Source organism: Pristis pectinata, chromosome 17, assembly GCF_009764475.1.
Source record: "Pristis pectinata isolate sPriPec2 chromosome 17, sPriPec2.1.pri, whole genome shotgun sequence".
Taxonomy (NCBI): domain Eukaryota; kingdom Metazoa; phylum Chordata; class Chondrichthyes; order Rhinopristiformes; family Pristidae; genus Pristis; species Pristis pectinata.
The window spans coordinates 35,315,200-35,331,092 of record NC_067421.1 but is presented as its reverse complement, the minus strand read 5'-3'; the positions used below and the strand labels follow the sequence as shown (position 1 = coordinate 35,331,092).

The window sequence follows — 15,893 nt, the reverse complement described above, 5'->3', positions numbered from 1 at the left end:
ATGAGGAAATTGTTGACATGATTTGCTTGGTTCTATTTAAACTACTGATAACATTATGCTGTATTTTTCAGTGCAAAAGCTCTCAAAACAGTTATCAGTTATCTTGACACCATTATAAACATGATTAACAATTTGGTTTATAACTGTCCCTACTTTATTTAGTCCCAATTATTCAATTATAATATGTACTCGACATTTAGGATCATGGACATTGCCATGACAACCAGTAAGGGTTTTTGTCCTCAAACCAATGCGAAAAAGCACCCATTTCCTGAATACTGATGCGCTAAAACATATTTAACCCATGCCTGTGTAAAGGGATTGGACTATTATATCCTCAGTGATCAGCACCATAAATTATTCTGTTACTGTTCGTTCCATTGCTATCAGTACTAAGCCATCTAAGCTAGTCCCATTTGCCCGCGTTTGGCCCATATCCCTCAAAGCCGTTCCTATCCATGTACCTGTCCCAGTGTCTTTTAAATGCTGTTATTGTACCTGCCTCAACTGCTTCCCTTGGTAGCTTGTTCCATATATGCACCAGCCTCAGAAGCAGCCCCTCAGGTCCCTTTTAAATCTTTCCCCTCTCGCCTTAAACCTATGCCCTCTAGTTTGTGATTCCCCTTTGGAAAAAGACTGTGTGTTTTCACTCTAGCTGGCCCCTCATGATTTTATACAGCTCTATAATGTCACCCCTCAATCTCCTACGCCTCAAGGAATAAAGTCCTAGCCTACTCAATCTCCCCCTGTAACTTAGGCCCACGAATCCTGGCAATATTCTCATAAATCTAAATTTAGTTCTTATTCTTAGGAACTGGTGAATCCTCTTCAGTCTATGTTCTATACCAACCTGACTGCACTGATTCTAATGAAGAGTTAGTGTGAAAATATTAACATTTCACCCTTTGACTAGACTGGTCTAAATTTTTTGGTTTCAAGTGCCAAGCATTTCAAATGCGCAGGAATTTAAGAAGCTGCAGAGAGCAGTGGACTCTGCCCAATACACAGGCATCTGGGCCATGCCATCTTCTCACAGCTACCATCGGGCAGGAGGTACAGAAGCCTGAAGTCCCACACCACCAGGTTCAAGAACAGCTACTTTCCTTCAACCATTCGGTTCTTGAACCAACCGGCACAACCCTAATTAGTACCTCAGTATAGCAACACATTGACCACTTTGATCACTTTGCACTACAATGGACTTTCTGTTTTGTTCTAATTGTCTTCTTTCTTGTATAATTTTGTATAATCTATGTTTAATTTATGTTTTTCTTGTGAATTTTATGTCTCTAATGCTATGTGTCTGTGATGCTGCTGCAAGTAAGTTTATTGTTGCACCTCTGCACACATGTACTTGTGCAGATGACAATACACTCGACTCTAACTTTTTTTTCTGTCTTCCCCCTAACACTTGGGTTGAGAGCCCTCGCTCCTTACCAGTTCCATGCACCTACGAGAGGCCTCCTGTTCCCGCTGAACAAGCTCGTCCATCTCGGCCTTCATTTCCTCCATGCGCTGCTTGAAGTGACTGGAGATCTCCTTCTCGCGAGCCTCAGCCTCGGCTGCCTGCTCCAGCTCCTCGCCCATCTTCATCACGCTGTCCCGCAGACGCAGAACAAGGGTCTGCAAGAGCAGTAGCAGTAAAACCTCAGGTTAGAACACAGTACAAGAACAGAAGAAATAGGAGCAGGGGGAAGCCATTCAGCCCTTCTATTCTGCTCCACCATCCATCAAATTATGGCTTACCTTTTACCTCAATGCCATTCCCCATTCTATCGCCTTGAAGTCCAGAACGTCATAGAGTCACACAGGATGGAAACAGGCCCTTCGGCCCAACTTGTCCATGCCGACCAAAATGCCTATCTAAGCTAGGCCCACAATGTTGTGCCGACATTTTAACCTGCTCTAAGATCTATCTAACCCTTCCCTCCCACATAACCCTCCATTTCTCTAACATTCAGTTAAGAGTCTCTTAACTGTCACCAATGTATCTTCCCCACAACCTCTGCTGGCAGTGCGTTCCACGCACCCACCATGCTCTTAATAAAAAACTTACACCTGAAATCTCCCTTATATCTCCCTCCAATCACCTTAAAATTATGTCATCTCTTAGTAAGACTAAATGGGCCAAAGGAAGGGCCTGTTCCTGTGCTGTACTGTAAGATAGGGTGAATGCACACAGTCTTTATCCCAGGGTTGGGGAATCAAAAAACTAGAGGGTATAGGTTTAAGGTGAGAAGGGAAAAGTTTAAAAGGGACCTGAAGGACAACTTCTTCATGCAGAGGGTGGTACGCATATAGAACAAGATGCCAGAGGCAGTGGTTGAGGCAGGTACAAATGACAACATTCAAAAGACACTTGGACAGGGACATGAAAAGGTTTAGAGGGATATGGGCCAATGGGGTTAGCTTCAATGGGCATCTTGGTCAGCATGGGTGAGTTGGGCCGAAGGGCCTGTTGCCATGCTGTGTGACTCTAAGTTTAGAGGAACCCGAGGAGAAATTTGTTCACCCAGAGAATGGAGGGAATCTGGACCGCACTGCTTGAGTGGGCAGGGGTGGCAGAGACTCTCATAATGATTAAGAAGTATCTGGGCAGTGTAACACATAAACAGCTAAATGGGGGTTTTCTACTGGTTGAGCAATTAGTGCTGGCAAACACCGTAGGATTATTGACGTCTATCTGAGAGGCCGGGTGGGATCTTGGATTGGCATCCCAACCAAGTGATGGCACATCCAACCATGTCACATTCCCACAGCACCAATTGAAGGATCAGTCTGGATCAGGTGCTCCTGGCGTTGAATCCACTGAGTTTCCTGTAAGCTCAGGCTGGAACGAGAATACAACCTATGGATATAGCTGAGGGCAGCCGTCTCTATCTGCCGGCTCTGCAGTACACCAGCTGGGTAACAATGTTACAGCAATAAGCTAATTTTGTATTCTAGCGCAATGTCATCTCAAAGCACTGCAGATGTGCCAAATATCCAAACCATGTGTCCAGATCTCATTATCAAACGACATGAGAAAGGTATGGGAACGGTTATGTATGATAATGAAATTTCTTCCCGTAGACTCATAATTTAATGAGGAGATAATAGGAACATAATTAGTACGATGCTTTATCTACTAAGTATAATAGCGGAACAGCACCCTACCCAGCCTCCCAAATTCGACATACCAAAAAAATTTTTAAATCTTTAATCTATTCAAATTACCAGCCTATTTTGCTTTTGGGTTTGTGTGTGTGATAAGCTGCGACTGCGCTGAAGACTGACTGATAGTGTTCTGAATTTATTAATGTACAGACACTTCAACAATCATTTTCTTTCATTAAGACAAGTTGATTGGACGTGCACTGCACAGATTCTCCTGACAAAAACAGTTCATGTCATGCTGATGCAGACTTGATTTAAACCTTCAAGTCATTTTTCAATACTGTTTCCATGGTTCCCGTAAAATCTATAGAGGGCGCAGAACACAGAATTACTGTTCCTAAACCGAGTTAGCAAAAAGATGCACAGTTTGCAAAGATCTAAATTACTGTAAGGTATTAGAGATAGCTGCTTCATTTATTGAAAAGTTCAGGGTGGCTTCTGAGTGAGGGATTGAACAGGCATTTCATTGATCTGATAAACAGAATCATTCCTTTGACATGAAGGAATATGTTCCATTGTGTGAAGTTTCTGTATAATACTACTATGTATGAAAGTGGGATAGAAATTTTTCCTTTGTTGTGTGCACATTGAACTCAGTCCCTGAAGTTCATTCCATTAATTTAATAAAATCAGTTTCAGGAACAGATTCACTGCATCAAGCACATACGAGAACAAATTTCAGTAAATGTCTTAAATTCATCAGGAGTTGTGAACAATGAAATACTGCATTGTAAAGTGCAGTGTGTCTGAAAAAGCCTTACTGCAAAAGGAAGCTTAAAGGATTGTCAGGTCTGGCACACACAAGCCGTGGAATCATTATGGCAAAGAAGGAAGTCTTTTGGTTTCCCTGTAGAACAATCCAATCAATCCCAATCCCCAGCTCCATCCCTGTAGCCTCGTAAATTTATTTCCCTCAGGTAACTAGACAATTTTCTTTTGAAATCATTGACCATCTCCATTTCTACCAACCTCAGACAGTGAGTTCTCTCTGCATCCACCACCCCGCTTCCCACGTGTGTCGTGCTGAAACCTTAGATCCATTCTACCTCATACTTGTACCATCGGCTAACGGGAACAACTTATCTGTGTCTACTTTATTTAAACCTGTCAGGATCTTGTCCATCTCTCTCAGACTTCAAACCTCCCCTCAATCTCCCTTCCTCAGGGAGTACAAACCCAGCTTCACCAGTCTAACATTGTAACAAATATCCCTACCTCCAGTAATCTCTTGACATCCTACCTAACGTGTGGTGACAGGGGTGACACGCCCACAGCTCCACTAGGGTTCAATCCTGACCTCCAGAGCTGTCTGTGTGGAGATTGCACATTCTCCCTGTGACCGTGTGGGTCTCTTCCACATCCCAAAGATAATTGGCCAATGTAAAATGTCCCCAGGGAGTGATTAATTGATAAAATCTCGGGGTAATTGATAGGAATGTGGGGAGAATAAAATGGAATTGGGGTAGATTAAATGTAAGTCTGTACTTTCATGCAAGGGCAAGATTTATTCTGACTGGAGGAGCACAAGACCATAAGATATAGAAGCAGAATTAGGCCATTCAGCCCATCGGGTCTGCTCTGCCATCCAATCATGGCTGATTTTCTTTTCAACCCCATGCCCCTGCCTTCTCCCCGTAACGTTAACCCCCTTACCAATCAAGAACCTATCAATCTCTGCCTTAAATACACCCAATGACTTGGCCTCCACAGCCCTCTGTGACAACGGATTCCACAGATTCACCAACCTCTGGGTGAAGAAATTCCTCATCTCAGTTTTAAAGAGACCTCCCTTTATTCCAAGGCTGTGCCCTCGGATCCTTGACTCTCCTAACTAATGGAAACATCCTCTCCACATTCACTCTATCCAGGCCTTTCAGTATTTGGTAGGTTTCAATGAGGTCCCCCCTCATCCTTCTGAGCTCCATCGAGTACAGGCCCAGAGACATCAAACGCTCCTCATACGTTAAGCCTTTCATTCCTTGGATCATTCTTGTGAACCTCTTCTGGACCCTCTCCAGGGCCAGCACTTCCTTCCTTACATACGGAGCCCAAGATTACTCACAATATTCCAAATCCAAGTGGAAGAAGAAGCAGAAACATAATCCCAATTCTGAAAGGGTTAACCAGCACCACCATAGGAGTGATTTTAAACTCCAACACCTGAAGCAAGAGACACAACAGGAACTGTCCGTGCAAGGTTCAATTGCAAATCATCATCATGAAAGCAAGGTTCAGAAGGGGAAACCAGAAGAGGCTGTGGGGATAATCACATTCACAATGTAGTTGAACTGCAAGGCAGCATGATTGGAATAAATCACTGTTGTTAGTACTCCAAGTGTTAATCTTTTTCAAGAACATTGCAGCAGATAGTCAAGCTTTTCTGAAGACTGGAGGAATCTAGAGCGAGCTATTTGTTGAGAAACAGTTAGCAGGAGGTTGGAAAAAATATCTGCAAACTGTTAAGATTAGTCATGCAGTTGCAGTTGTTGTGCAGATAAATAACCTCTTACAGCATTAGCCCACCAGGTAAACCCTACTTCCCACGAACGGCTAAGGTGGATAAAAGGATTTGACAGATTTTGAGCTGCTTAGGGCTCAGATAACAACCTGAATGGAATCAGATTAACACACAGACATATTTGGGCAGTGGGGAAGGGATATGTTATACTCTTCGCAACAGTTCAAGAACAACTAGGGAGAGGATCAATTGCATCATGTGCTGCATGGAAACACCATTTTCACTGAATTTAAATTCCACTCAAGGAAACAGGAAGTAGTGGACACTCTTATTCCAATCACAATGGATGGGTTTCTTTGCTTCACAAAGGAGTTTATTGCTTCGCTGCAGTGTGACAATGAGACAAGACATTGAGAGGTCATAATTAGGACTGGAATTAAATTTTGATAAGGAAATAAGTGAAGCAAGGTAGAAGCTATTATGAAACGTGAAGCAGTGGTCAGCTGAGAACACCAGGCAGCGGAAAGCACACGAGGCAGGTGTTTACAGCAACAAGGCCCCACTCAAAACAGAACCTCAAATACAGTGCCACAGAACGGCAGTAGATGGGACAGATTTCTGGGCACTTTGGGACTATATTAGGTGCAGAGTTGTTGGCAAAAACAATACTTCTAGGTTGTGTGTTCATTGGAAACCGGAAGTGCGAATAAGGCGAGAAGGAGTGAAAAGTGAGAAAACCTACAGTCAATATCACTGATCACCTGAAGGGTTCCCCAGCAAGTTCCAAATGAATATGTTATGGTTACTTCTAATAATTCAGCTCTCTCTTTCTTGGTCAATTTATATATTACACAATACTGAAATGCAGCTAGATAACGATTGGGATTTTCTGGTTGAAATTACACAATGAAACTTGTTCACGCATACACAGTTAAAATGGAAACCCAGAAGCTGGGGTTAGTGATTTCCTGCACCTCTGCAAAGTGCATTGGTCTGCAGTCTTCTCCAACATAATCTCCAAAAATTAGCTGAACTAATCAGACTTTCAGCAACATTCAGGATGCTGGAGGAACTCAGCAGGTCAGGCAGCATCTCTGGAGAGAAATGGACAGCCAATATTTCGGGTCGAGACCCTTCATCTGGACTGAGATGAAGGGTGTTGACCAGAAATTTTGACTGTCCATTTCCCCCCACAGATGCTGCCTGGCCGTTGAGTTCTTCCAGCATCTTGTGTGTTGTTCCAGATTCCAACATCTGCAGTCTCTTGTGTCTCCATTGATCAGACTTTCAGTTGTTTATGAACTATTATCACTGTAAAATATGTTGAAAATGGCTTAACAATTTCTCTGTAGCTAAAACACTGATTATGTATGTGTGGATTGTAATTCCTTTTTAAATGCTTCAAAATGTAGAAGATTTTAACATGATAAAATAGACTTTTTTTTATAATAATTCAGCTTGTAACTTGATCCCCCTCCCATCGGGCAGAAGATACAAAAGCCTGAAAGCAGATACCACCAGGCTCAAGGACAGTTTCTACCCCACTGTTAAAAGTCTATTGAACAGTCCCCTAATATGATAAAATGGATTCTTGACCTCACAATCTACCTCGTTATGGCCTTGCACCTTATCACCTGCCTGCACTGCACTTTCTCTGTAACTGTAACACAATATTCTGCATTCTGTTACTGTTTTTCCCTTGTACTACCCTGATGTACTGATGTGATGAAATGATCCGTATAGGTGGCATGCAAAACAAAGTTTTTCACTGTACCTCAGTACATGTGACAATAAACCAATTTACCAATGTTATGATTGCCAGAATCAATATTTTACTCTCTGTAAATTGTTAGTTAAAGAAGTGCTTTTTACTTCTTGATTTGCCGTCTGTGAGCTCCCTTTAGTGGTTGGCTGTCCAGCTGGGATGGTAACATCACTATGGCTGGACATTGGGGAACCTTCCGAGCTGATTAAATCACATAAGATTCTAAGGGGTCTTGACAAGGTGGATGTGGAAAGTGTTATGTTTGTTCTTCATCAAGAGACAGACTTTGTGTGGGTTTAACATCTGAACATTTTTATTAACCAACACACCAGGCTGGCTCGCTTTCCCGCTCTTTTTACAGCCACTTCCTGTTTCCCCCATGTGACCCCCTTGCATTGCCTACTGGGAACTGTAGTTCTTTATTATAACTACATAAAAACACATAATAACGCAGAAAGGATCGATCCTCTTCTGAAAGAATCCTGAACTAGAAGGGTCACTGTTTAAAAATAAGAGGTCACCCATTTAAGGCAGAGACGAGGTGATTTTTTTTCGTTCTAAAAGAGTCATGAGTCTTTGGAGCTCCCTTCCTTAGTGGCTGGAGGAAGCAGAGTCTTTTCAAGGCAAAGAAAGTTTGATTCTTGATAAAGCAAGGGGGTGAAAGGCTACAGGGATAGGTGGGACGGTGGAGTTGAAGTTATAGTTAGATCAGCTGTGGACCTACTGAATGGTGGAGCAGGCTTACGGGGCCAATTGGCCTTCTACTGCTCCTAAGCTGTATGTTCATGTGATGCCTGAAAGCAAGCATTGACAGGAGTAGGGAAACCCACCCCACAGAGACTGTGAGATCATTGTGCCATCTCTTGACTACTGACTGCAGAATCCAAACCGTCATAGCGAGACAGCACTGCATTCCCCTGATCACTTCATCTTTGAATAAATGCTCCTGAACTAAGATCTAAGTCCAGATTCCCATGAGAAGTTGATAACATACTCAATCTTGTGATCTAACATCAAGAGTATTGCTAATTGGAGGAGCCCCTACCAAACAGACAGGATTCCCTGGAGATACCGAGGTAGATGTAATGGTTTCAAAATGTTGACAGGTACAAGAAAGCGATTCAAGAAAAAAGAACTCCAAAAAAATGATGTACTTCACCTCAAATCTCTTCAGCTGTGCCCTCTGGAACTCGATCTTGTTCTCAAGATCACAGATAGTAGCTTCTTGCCGGCTTACAATCCCACGTTCCACCATCGAGTGTTCCATGTATTCAATCCTGCTCTGTGCAACCTGCAACTGGATGTCGGGAAAGACCAATTACATAGAGTGAACCACAGCACAGGTAACAGAAAACAGGATCATGTGACTCTCTAACAGAAAGAAATAAAACTTAACAGACACAAAAAGTGCTGGAGGAACTCAGCAGGTCAGGCAGCATCCATGGAGGGAAATAAACAGGCGACGTTTCGGGCCGAGACCCTTCATCAGGACTGGAAAGGAAGAGGGCAGAAGCCGGAATAAGAAGGTGGGGGAGGGAGAGGAGCACACGCAGGCAGGGGAGAGGTGAGTCCAGGTGATAGGTGAGTCCAGGTGAGAGGGAGGGAGGGAGGGAAGATGTAATAAACTGAGAGGTGATAGGCAGAAGAGGCAAAGAGCTGAAGAAGGAGGAATCCGGTAGGAGAGGGCAGTGGACCATGGAATAAAGGATGGGGGAGGGGAGGAGAGGAGATGGGCAGGTCATCAAGGGGGGGGAAGGGAGCCACAGGAATAAGAGAAGACAAAGGAGTGGGGGGGGGGGGAAAGAAAATGAAGGGGTGGGGTTACCGGAAGTTTTTTTTAAATTTTTTAGAATTTTATTTACAGCGTGGTAACAGGCCCTTCCGGCCCAACGAGTCCGCGCCGCCCATTTTAAACCCAAATTAACCTACCCGTATGTCTTTGGAATGTGGGAGGAAACCGGAGCACCCGGAGGAAACCCACGCAGACACGGGGAGAACGTACCAACTCCTTACAGACAGCGACGGGAATCGAACCCCGATCGCTGGTGCTGTAATGGTGTCGCACTAACCGCTACGCTACCGTGCTGATGTTAAGGCCATCAGGTTGGAGACTCGCAAGGCGGAATATGAGGTGTTATAAACTTAACAGACATCTCTAATTGTCAACGTGGGTGGCACAGATGGTTGAGTTACTGCCTCACAGCGCCAGAGACCTGGGTTCAATCCTGTTGTCGGTTGCTGTCCACGTGGAGTTTGCGTGTTCTCTTTGTGATTCTGTGAGTTTCCTTGTGGGCGCTCTGGTTTCTCCCACTTCCCAAAGACATGCAGGTTGGTGGGTTAATTGGCCACTGTACATTGCCCCTTGTGCAGAGGTGAGTGGTAGAAACTGGAGCGAGTTAATGACAATGTGGGGAGAATAAAAGTAGGGATTAACGTCGGATTAGGTTGGTGGTCAGTGTGGACTCGATGGGCCGAAGGGTCTGTTTCCGAGCTCTCTCTCTCTCTCTCTATGATTCTGACTCTAACTTTCACTTTAGGTACAGATGCATCTTTTCTTGATGAAGTCACCGCATTATATTGTTGGGGAAGGAGAGGTATTTTGCCATGGCAACATATACTTCAAATGATAAGTGACTCTGTATACTATCTTCTTGCATAAGAACATAAGAAATAGGAGCAGGAGTCAGCCATCTGGCCCGTCGAGCCTGGTCCGCCATTCAATAAGATCATGGCTGATCTGACCGGGGACTCAGATCCACCTACCTGCCTTTTCCCCATAACCCTTAATTCTCCAACTATGCAAAAATCTTTCTAACTGCATCTTAAATATATTTAATGAGGTAGCCTCTACTGCTTCCCTGGGCAGAGAATTCGACAGATTCACAAGTCTCTGGTAAAAGCAGTTTCTCCTTACCTCCATCCTAAATCTATTCCCCCAAATCTTGAGGCTATGTCCCCTAGTTCTAGTCTCACCTACCAGTGGAAACAACCTTCCTGCCTCTATCTAATCTATCCCTTTCATAATTTTATATCCCCTCTCATTCTTCTGAATTCCAATTAGTATAGTCCCAGACGACTCAATCTCTCCTCATAGGCTAACCCCCTCATCTCCAGAATCAACCTGGTGAACCTCCTCTGCACCACCTCCAAAGCCAGTATATCTTTCCTCAAGTAAGGAGACCAGAACTGCACGCAGTACTCCAGGTGCGGCCTCGCCAGTACCCTGTACAGTTGCAGCATAACCTCCCTGCTCTTAAACTCAATCCCTCTAGCAATGAAGGCCAACATTCCATTTATCTTTTTAATAACCTGTTGCACCTGCAAATCAACCTTTTGCGATTCATGCACAAGCACCCCCAAGTCCCTCTGTACAACTGCATGCTGCAATCTTTCACCATTTAAATAATAATCTGATCTTCTATTTTTCCTTCCAAAGTGGATGACCTCACATTTACCAACATTGTACTCCATCTGCCAGAACCTTGCCCACTCACTTAATCTATATCTCTCTGCAGACTCTGCATATCCTCTGCACAATTTGCTTTTCCACTCAATTTAATGTCATCAGCAAACTTAGATACGCTTCACTCGGTCCCCTCTTCCAAACTGTTAATGTATATCGTGAACAGTTGCAGGCCCAGCACTGACCCCTGCGGCACCCCGCTCACCACTGATTGCCAACCAGAGAAACACCCATTTATCCCAACTCTCTGCCTTCTATTGGTTAACCAATCTTCTATCCATGCTAATACATTACCCCCAACTCCATGCAGCCTTATCTTACGGATAAGTCTTTTATGCAGCACCTTATTGAACGCCTTCTGGAAATCCAAGCATACAACATCCACCTGTTCCCCTCTATCCACTGTGCTCATTATATCCTCAAGGAACTCCAATAAGTTTGTCAAACAGGACCTACCCTTCCTGAATCCATGCTGCGTCTGCCTGATGGAACCATTTCTATCCAGATGTCTCGCTATTTCTTCCTTAATAGCTTCAAGCATTTTCCCGACTACAGACGATAAGCTAATTGGCCTATAGTTACTTGCCTTTTGTCTATATCCTTATTTAAACAGTGGCATGACATTCACTGTCTTCCAATCTGCTGGGACCTGCTCAGAGTCCAGAGAAATTTAGTAAATTATTTCAAGTGCGTCTACTATAATCTCTGCCATTTCTTTCAGTACCCTGGGATGCATCCCATCAAGACCAGGGGACTTGTCTACCTTTAGGCCCACTAGTTTGCTCATCACTACCTCTTTAGTGACAGCGATTGTATCAAGGTCCTTAGCTCCCATCGCATCCATAACATCTCTATTTGGCATGTTAGACATGTCCTCCACCGTGAAGACCGACACAAAATAGTCGTTCAAGGCTTCGGCCATTTCCACATTACCCAATATTAATTCTCCCTTCTCAACTTCCAAGGGTCCTATGTTCACTTTAGTTACCCTTTTCTGCTTTTATATAATTATAAAATCTTTTACTATCTGTTTTTATGTTTTGTGCATTTTGTGATTATTTACAAATCCAAAGAAAGAAACAAAATTTTAAACCTTTTTTATCACGGAGCTAATGGTGGATAGATAGTATTAGGTTTCAAGGCACTAGTGAACTATCATGTGGACCAGCAACAAATCAAGTTTAACGAGGAGGTGCGTGTTACAGTTACATTTTGGCAGAAAGAACAGGGAGAGATTACGTAGACCAAGTGCTCCATTTCTCAGTGGACTGTGGGATCAGAGACCTGAGTGTGTGTGTGTGGATGAAGCTCTAGAGGTGGCAGAGTAGCCTGCGAAAGTGTTAAGTAAATAAAATGGGATCCTGGGCTTCATAAATATAGAAGCACTGGAGTACAAATCTGCAAGGTTATGCTGAACCTTTGAGGAAATAACCAGAGTATTATGTCCAATTCTCATAGAATCAAATAGTCATACAGCACGGAAGCAAATCCTTCACCCCATCATGTTTATGCCAACCATCAAGTACCACCCACACTAATTCTGTTTACCAGTATTTAGTCTGTAGCCTTCTATACATTAGTGATTCAAGTGTTCATCCAGATACTTCTTCAATGTTGTGGGAGTCTCTGCCTCCACCACCCATTCAAACAGTCAAGATTCCAACCACCCGCTGGGAGAAGAAATTCTTCCCCAGATCTTACCCCTTATCCTAAACCAGTGCCCTCTAGATTTAGGTACCTCTATTGTGGGGAAATATTTCCTGCTACCTACCCTATCTATGCTGCTCATAGTTTTGATACTTCTGCCGCCCTCAGCCTCCTCCGCTCAAGGAAAATAAATTCAGCCTATCCAGTCTCTCCTCATAAGTGAAACATTCCATCCCAGGCAACATCCTGGTGAATCCCCTCTTCACAGTCTCCTGTGAGATACATCCTTCCTATCATGTGGCGGACAGCACTATACACTGTATCCCAGCTGTGGCCCAACCAATGTTTTATAACCTTGTACCATAAACTCCCTGCTTTTATATTCTGTGCTTCAACTAATGAGGGCAAGTATCCCGAATGGCTTCTTCACCACCTTATCTACCTGTGCTGCTACTTCAGGGATCTTTAGATTTGTGCACTAAGGTCCCTCTGTTCCCCAGTACTCCCTCGGGTCCTTCCATTCATTGTATATGTTCTGTCCTTATTGGTCCTCTCAAAGTGAATCATAGATTAAATTCAACCTGCCATTGCTCTAGCCATCCTTACCAATTGATCAATATCTTCCTGTAGTCTAGGAATATCTTGTCTTCGCTGTCTTGTATAATTTATTTTTTTTTAGAACAATACAGCACAGGAACAGGCCCTTAGGCCCACGATGTTGTGCCAAACTAATTAAATTAGTAATCAGATACCCTACTAAACTCAGCCCTTCTGTCTGCTCGATGTCCATGTCGCTCCATTTCCTGCACATTCTTGTGCCTATTTAAGAGCCTCTTGAACATCTGTCGTATTTGCCTCCACCACCTGTGTGTTGTCTGTAACTACGTGCCTGTGATGCTGCTGCAAGCAGGTTTTTCATTGTACCTGTACCTCACTGTACTTGCGCATATGACAATAGATGCGATTATCCTCCTCACTTTATCAACAATGCACCAATTTTCCTGTCATCTGAAAACTTACTAATCATACCTCCTACATTCCTATCCAGACTGTTAATGCATGCATTCTGGTTGCCACACTTTAGGAAGGAAGTGAATGTGTTAGAGAAGGAGAAATAAGGTATACTAAAGTGGTTCCAGGGATGATAAGATAAGATAAGATATCTTTATTAGTCACATGTACATCGAAACAGAGATTCCATTTGTGAAAATAGAAGAAAAGGGGTTGGAGTGGAGATATTGGGAAGGAGACTTGATAGATAAGATACCTTTATCAGTCACATGTACATAGAAACCCACAGTGAAATGCACCTTTTGAGTAGATTGTTCTGGGGGCAGCCCGCAAGTGTCGCCACGCTTCCGGCGCCAACATAGCATGCCCACAACTTCCTAACCTGTACGTCTTTGGAATGTGGGAGGAAACCGGAGCACCTGGAGGAAACCCACGCAGACACGGGGAGAACGTACAAGTTCCTTACAGACAGCGGCGGGAATTGAACCCGGGTCACTGGCGCTGTAATAGCATTACGCTAACTGCTACATTCAGAACGTAGGTGGTTCAGGTAGGGAATAGACTGGAGAGCTGTGGATCATTCGAGATCCAGTGACACAGATTAATGTGAGGGACAAATGACCCAGAAGTGGCACGAAGGTAAATGTTGTTTATACAGTGAGAAACAATGGCCTGGGAAGCAATGGCTACATATTCAACTGCAGCTTTCAAAAGGGAATTGGATAAATGATGTCGAAAACAATGTAGGTCTCTGGAGATAAGGTATGGGGATGGACTAAATGGATTGTTCAACAAGACCCAGTACAGACTCAAAGGGCTGAATGGCCCTTCCTGTGCTAAAGAAATTTGATCAGTTTAAGGTAACCCAACCAGTACAAACAAAAAAACACACATTAATTCAGTCCCAATTGATTGCAGCCGGGTAAAAGAACTACAGTCACAGATAGTAAAAGTAAACCATGCAGTGAATTGTTGTACATTAGTTGCTGAGTGAGGGAGTCTTAGATCGGTCCCGAGTCACTTATGAACTCCTGCAGGAAGTTGGGCCTATGTGCACTGGGGTTTAGAAGACTGAGAGATGATCTTGTTGAAACAGGTATGATTCTGATGGGTCTTTACAGGATAAATGCAGAGGGGTTGTTCCCTACATGGGGGAATCTAGAATTGGGGGTCATCTTTTCAGAAATGAGGTTGACCATTTGACAGTTGATGAGGAGGAATTTCTTCTCACAGAAGGCTGTGAATCTTTGGTGTTCTCTGCACCAGAAAGTTGTAGAAGAGAGTCATTGAATAGCTTTAAAGCTGAGGGACAGATTTTTGACCCATTGGGAAGTCAAAGGTTGTGGGATTCAGGCAGGAATGTGAAGGATAGGGCAACGATCAAAGCAGCCAAGATCTTATTGAATGGTGGAGCAGGCTTGAGAGACTGAATTCCCTCCTCCTGCTCCTATTTCTCATTTCTTTGCTGAGGTCCACAACCACGAGGATGTCGCTAGCAGCCCACCATCAGCTACTCCACAGAGCCACGATACAGGGTGATGGACAAGCCTGAACTTCCACTCCTTGCATGGGGGAGAAGGCAAGTGGACCTTCCTTTATTTTTGCGGCAAAGGCTGGGATAATGGCATTAGAAAGCAAGAGAAAGAAATAAAGGACTGTACCAAGGGAATCGTCACGGTGCCAAGGAGCCTCAGAAATAAATCAAAATATTAAAACTTGCATTTCCATAGCACCATTACATCCCTTGCAGGAAATCCCATGGTGCTTTTTATCCAGAAGTGTGGTCACTTTTTTTGAACACAGCAACCATTCTGTGGACAGAAAGTTCCCACAAACAACAACTGGATAATGATTAGTTAATTGTTTTTCAGTAATGTCTGAGGGACGCCAGGAAATCTGGGACGACAACCCTTCCTGCCCTCCTGTAAGTGGTGCCTTAGAAGCTCTGACATCCACACAGAAGGGCTTCATTTTATGTCTCAAGATGGCACCTCTGACACCATTGCCTCCGTAAAAGGGTGCGATGCAACCCAGCTTCTTGCATTCAAAACTCTGGAGTAGTATTGGACCTGAAACTCTCAGACAAGAGTGAGACATGGTCAACAAGAGGGGCACAGCTCTCAAGCGCTGACATTACTGAATACCACTAAAATACTAACTGGCAACGCTTTGCATCTACCCAGGCCGCAAACAGACACCACATTCCTTGATGGGTCCATTAGGCAGGACGTATAGCAAGGTTCAACAACAGTTTATTCCCCACTGCCACCAATTCTTAAACTGACCTGAAAATCCCTAACTCTACCTCCAACTATATTTCTTTTCTCTTTCCCTCAACTTGTACTAACGTCATTTTTGTTTTTGTCATTTAAGTTATGTATAATTTATGTTTA

The 15,893-nt window shown here is 43.6% G+C and overlaps 1 protein-coding gene across 1 annotated transcript in view; it reads right to left on the bottom strand.

The window, feature by feature from the left end:
• Window positions 1–15,893, bottom strand: part of LOC127579203 (unconventional myosin-XVIIIb-like) — a 211,480-nt gene that overhangs the window by 34,868 nt on the left and 160,719 nt on the right. The window contains exons 35-36 of the mRNA XM_052031811.1: window positions 8,539–8,676; window positions 1,438–1,623 (exon numbers count right to left, since the gene is read on the bottom strand). Of these exons, the coding sequence (XP_051887771.1) occupies window positions 1,438–1,623; window positions 8,539–8,676 (324 nt within the window). The remainder of the gene's footprint in view (window positions 1–1,437; window positions 1,624–8,538; window positions 8,677–15,893) is intronic.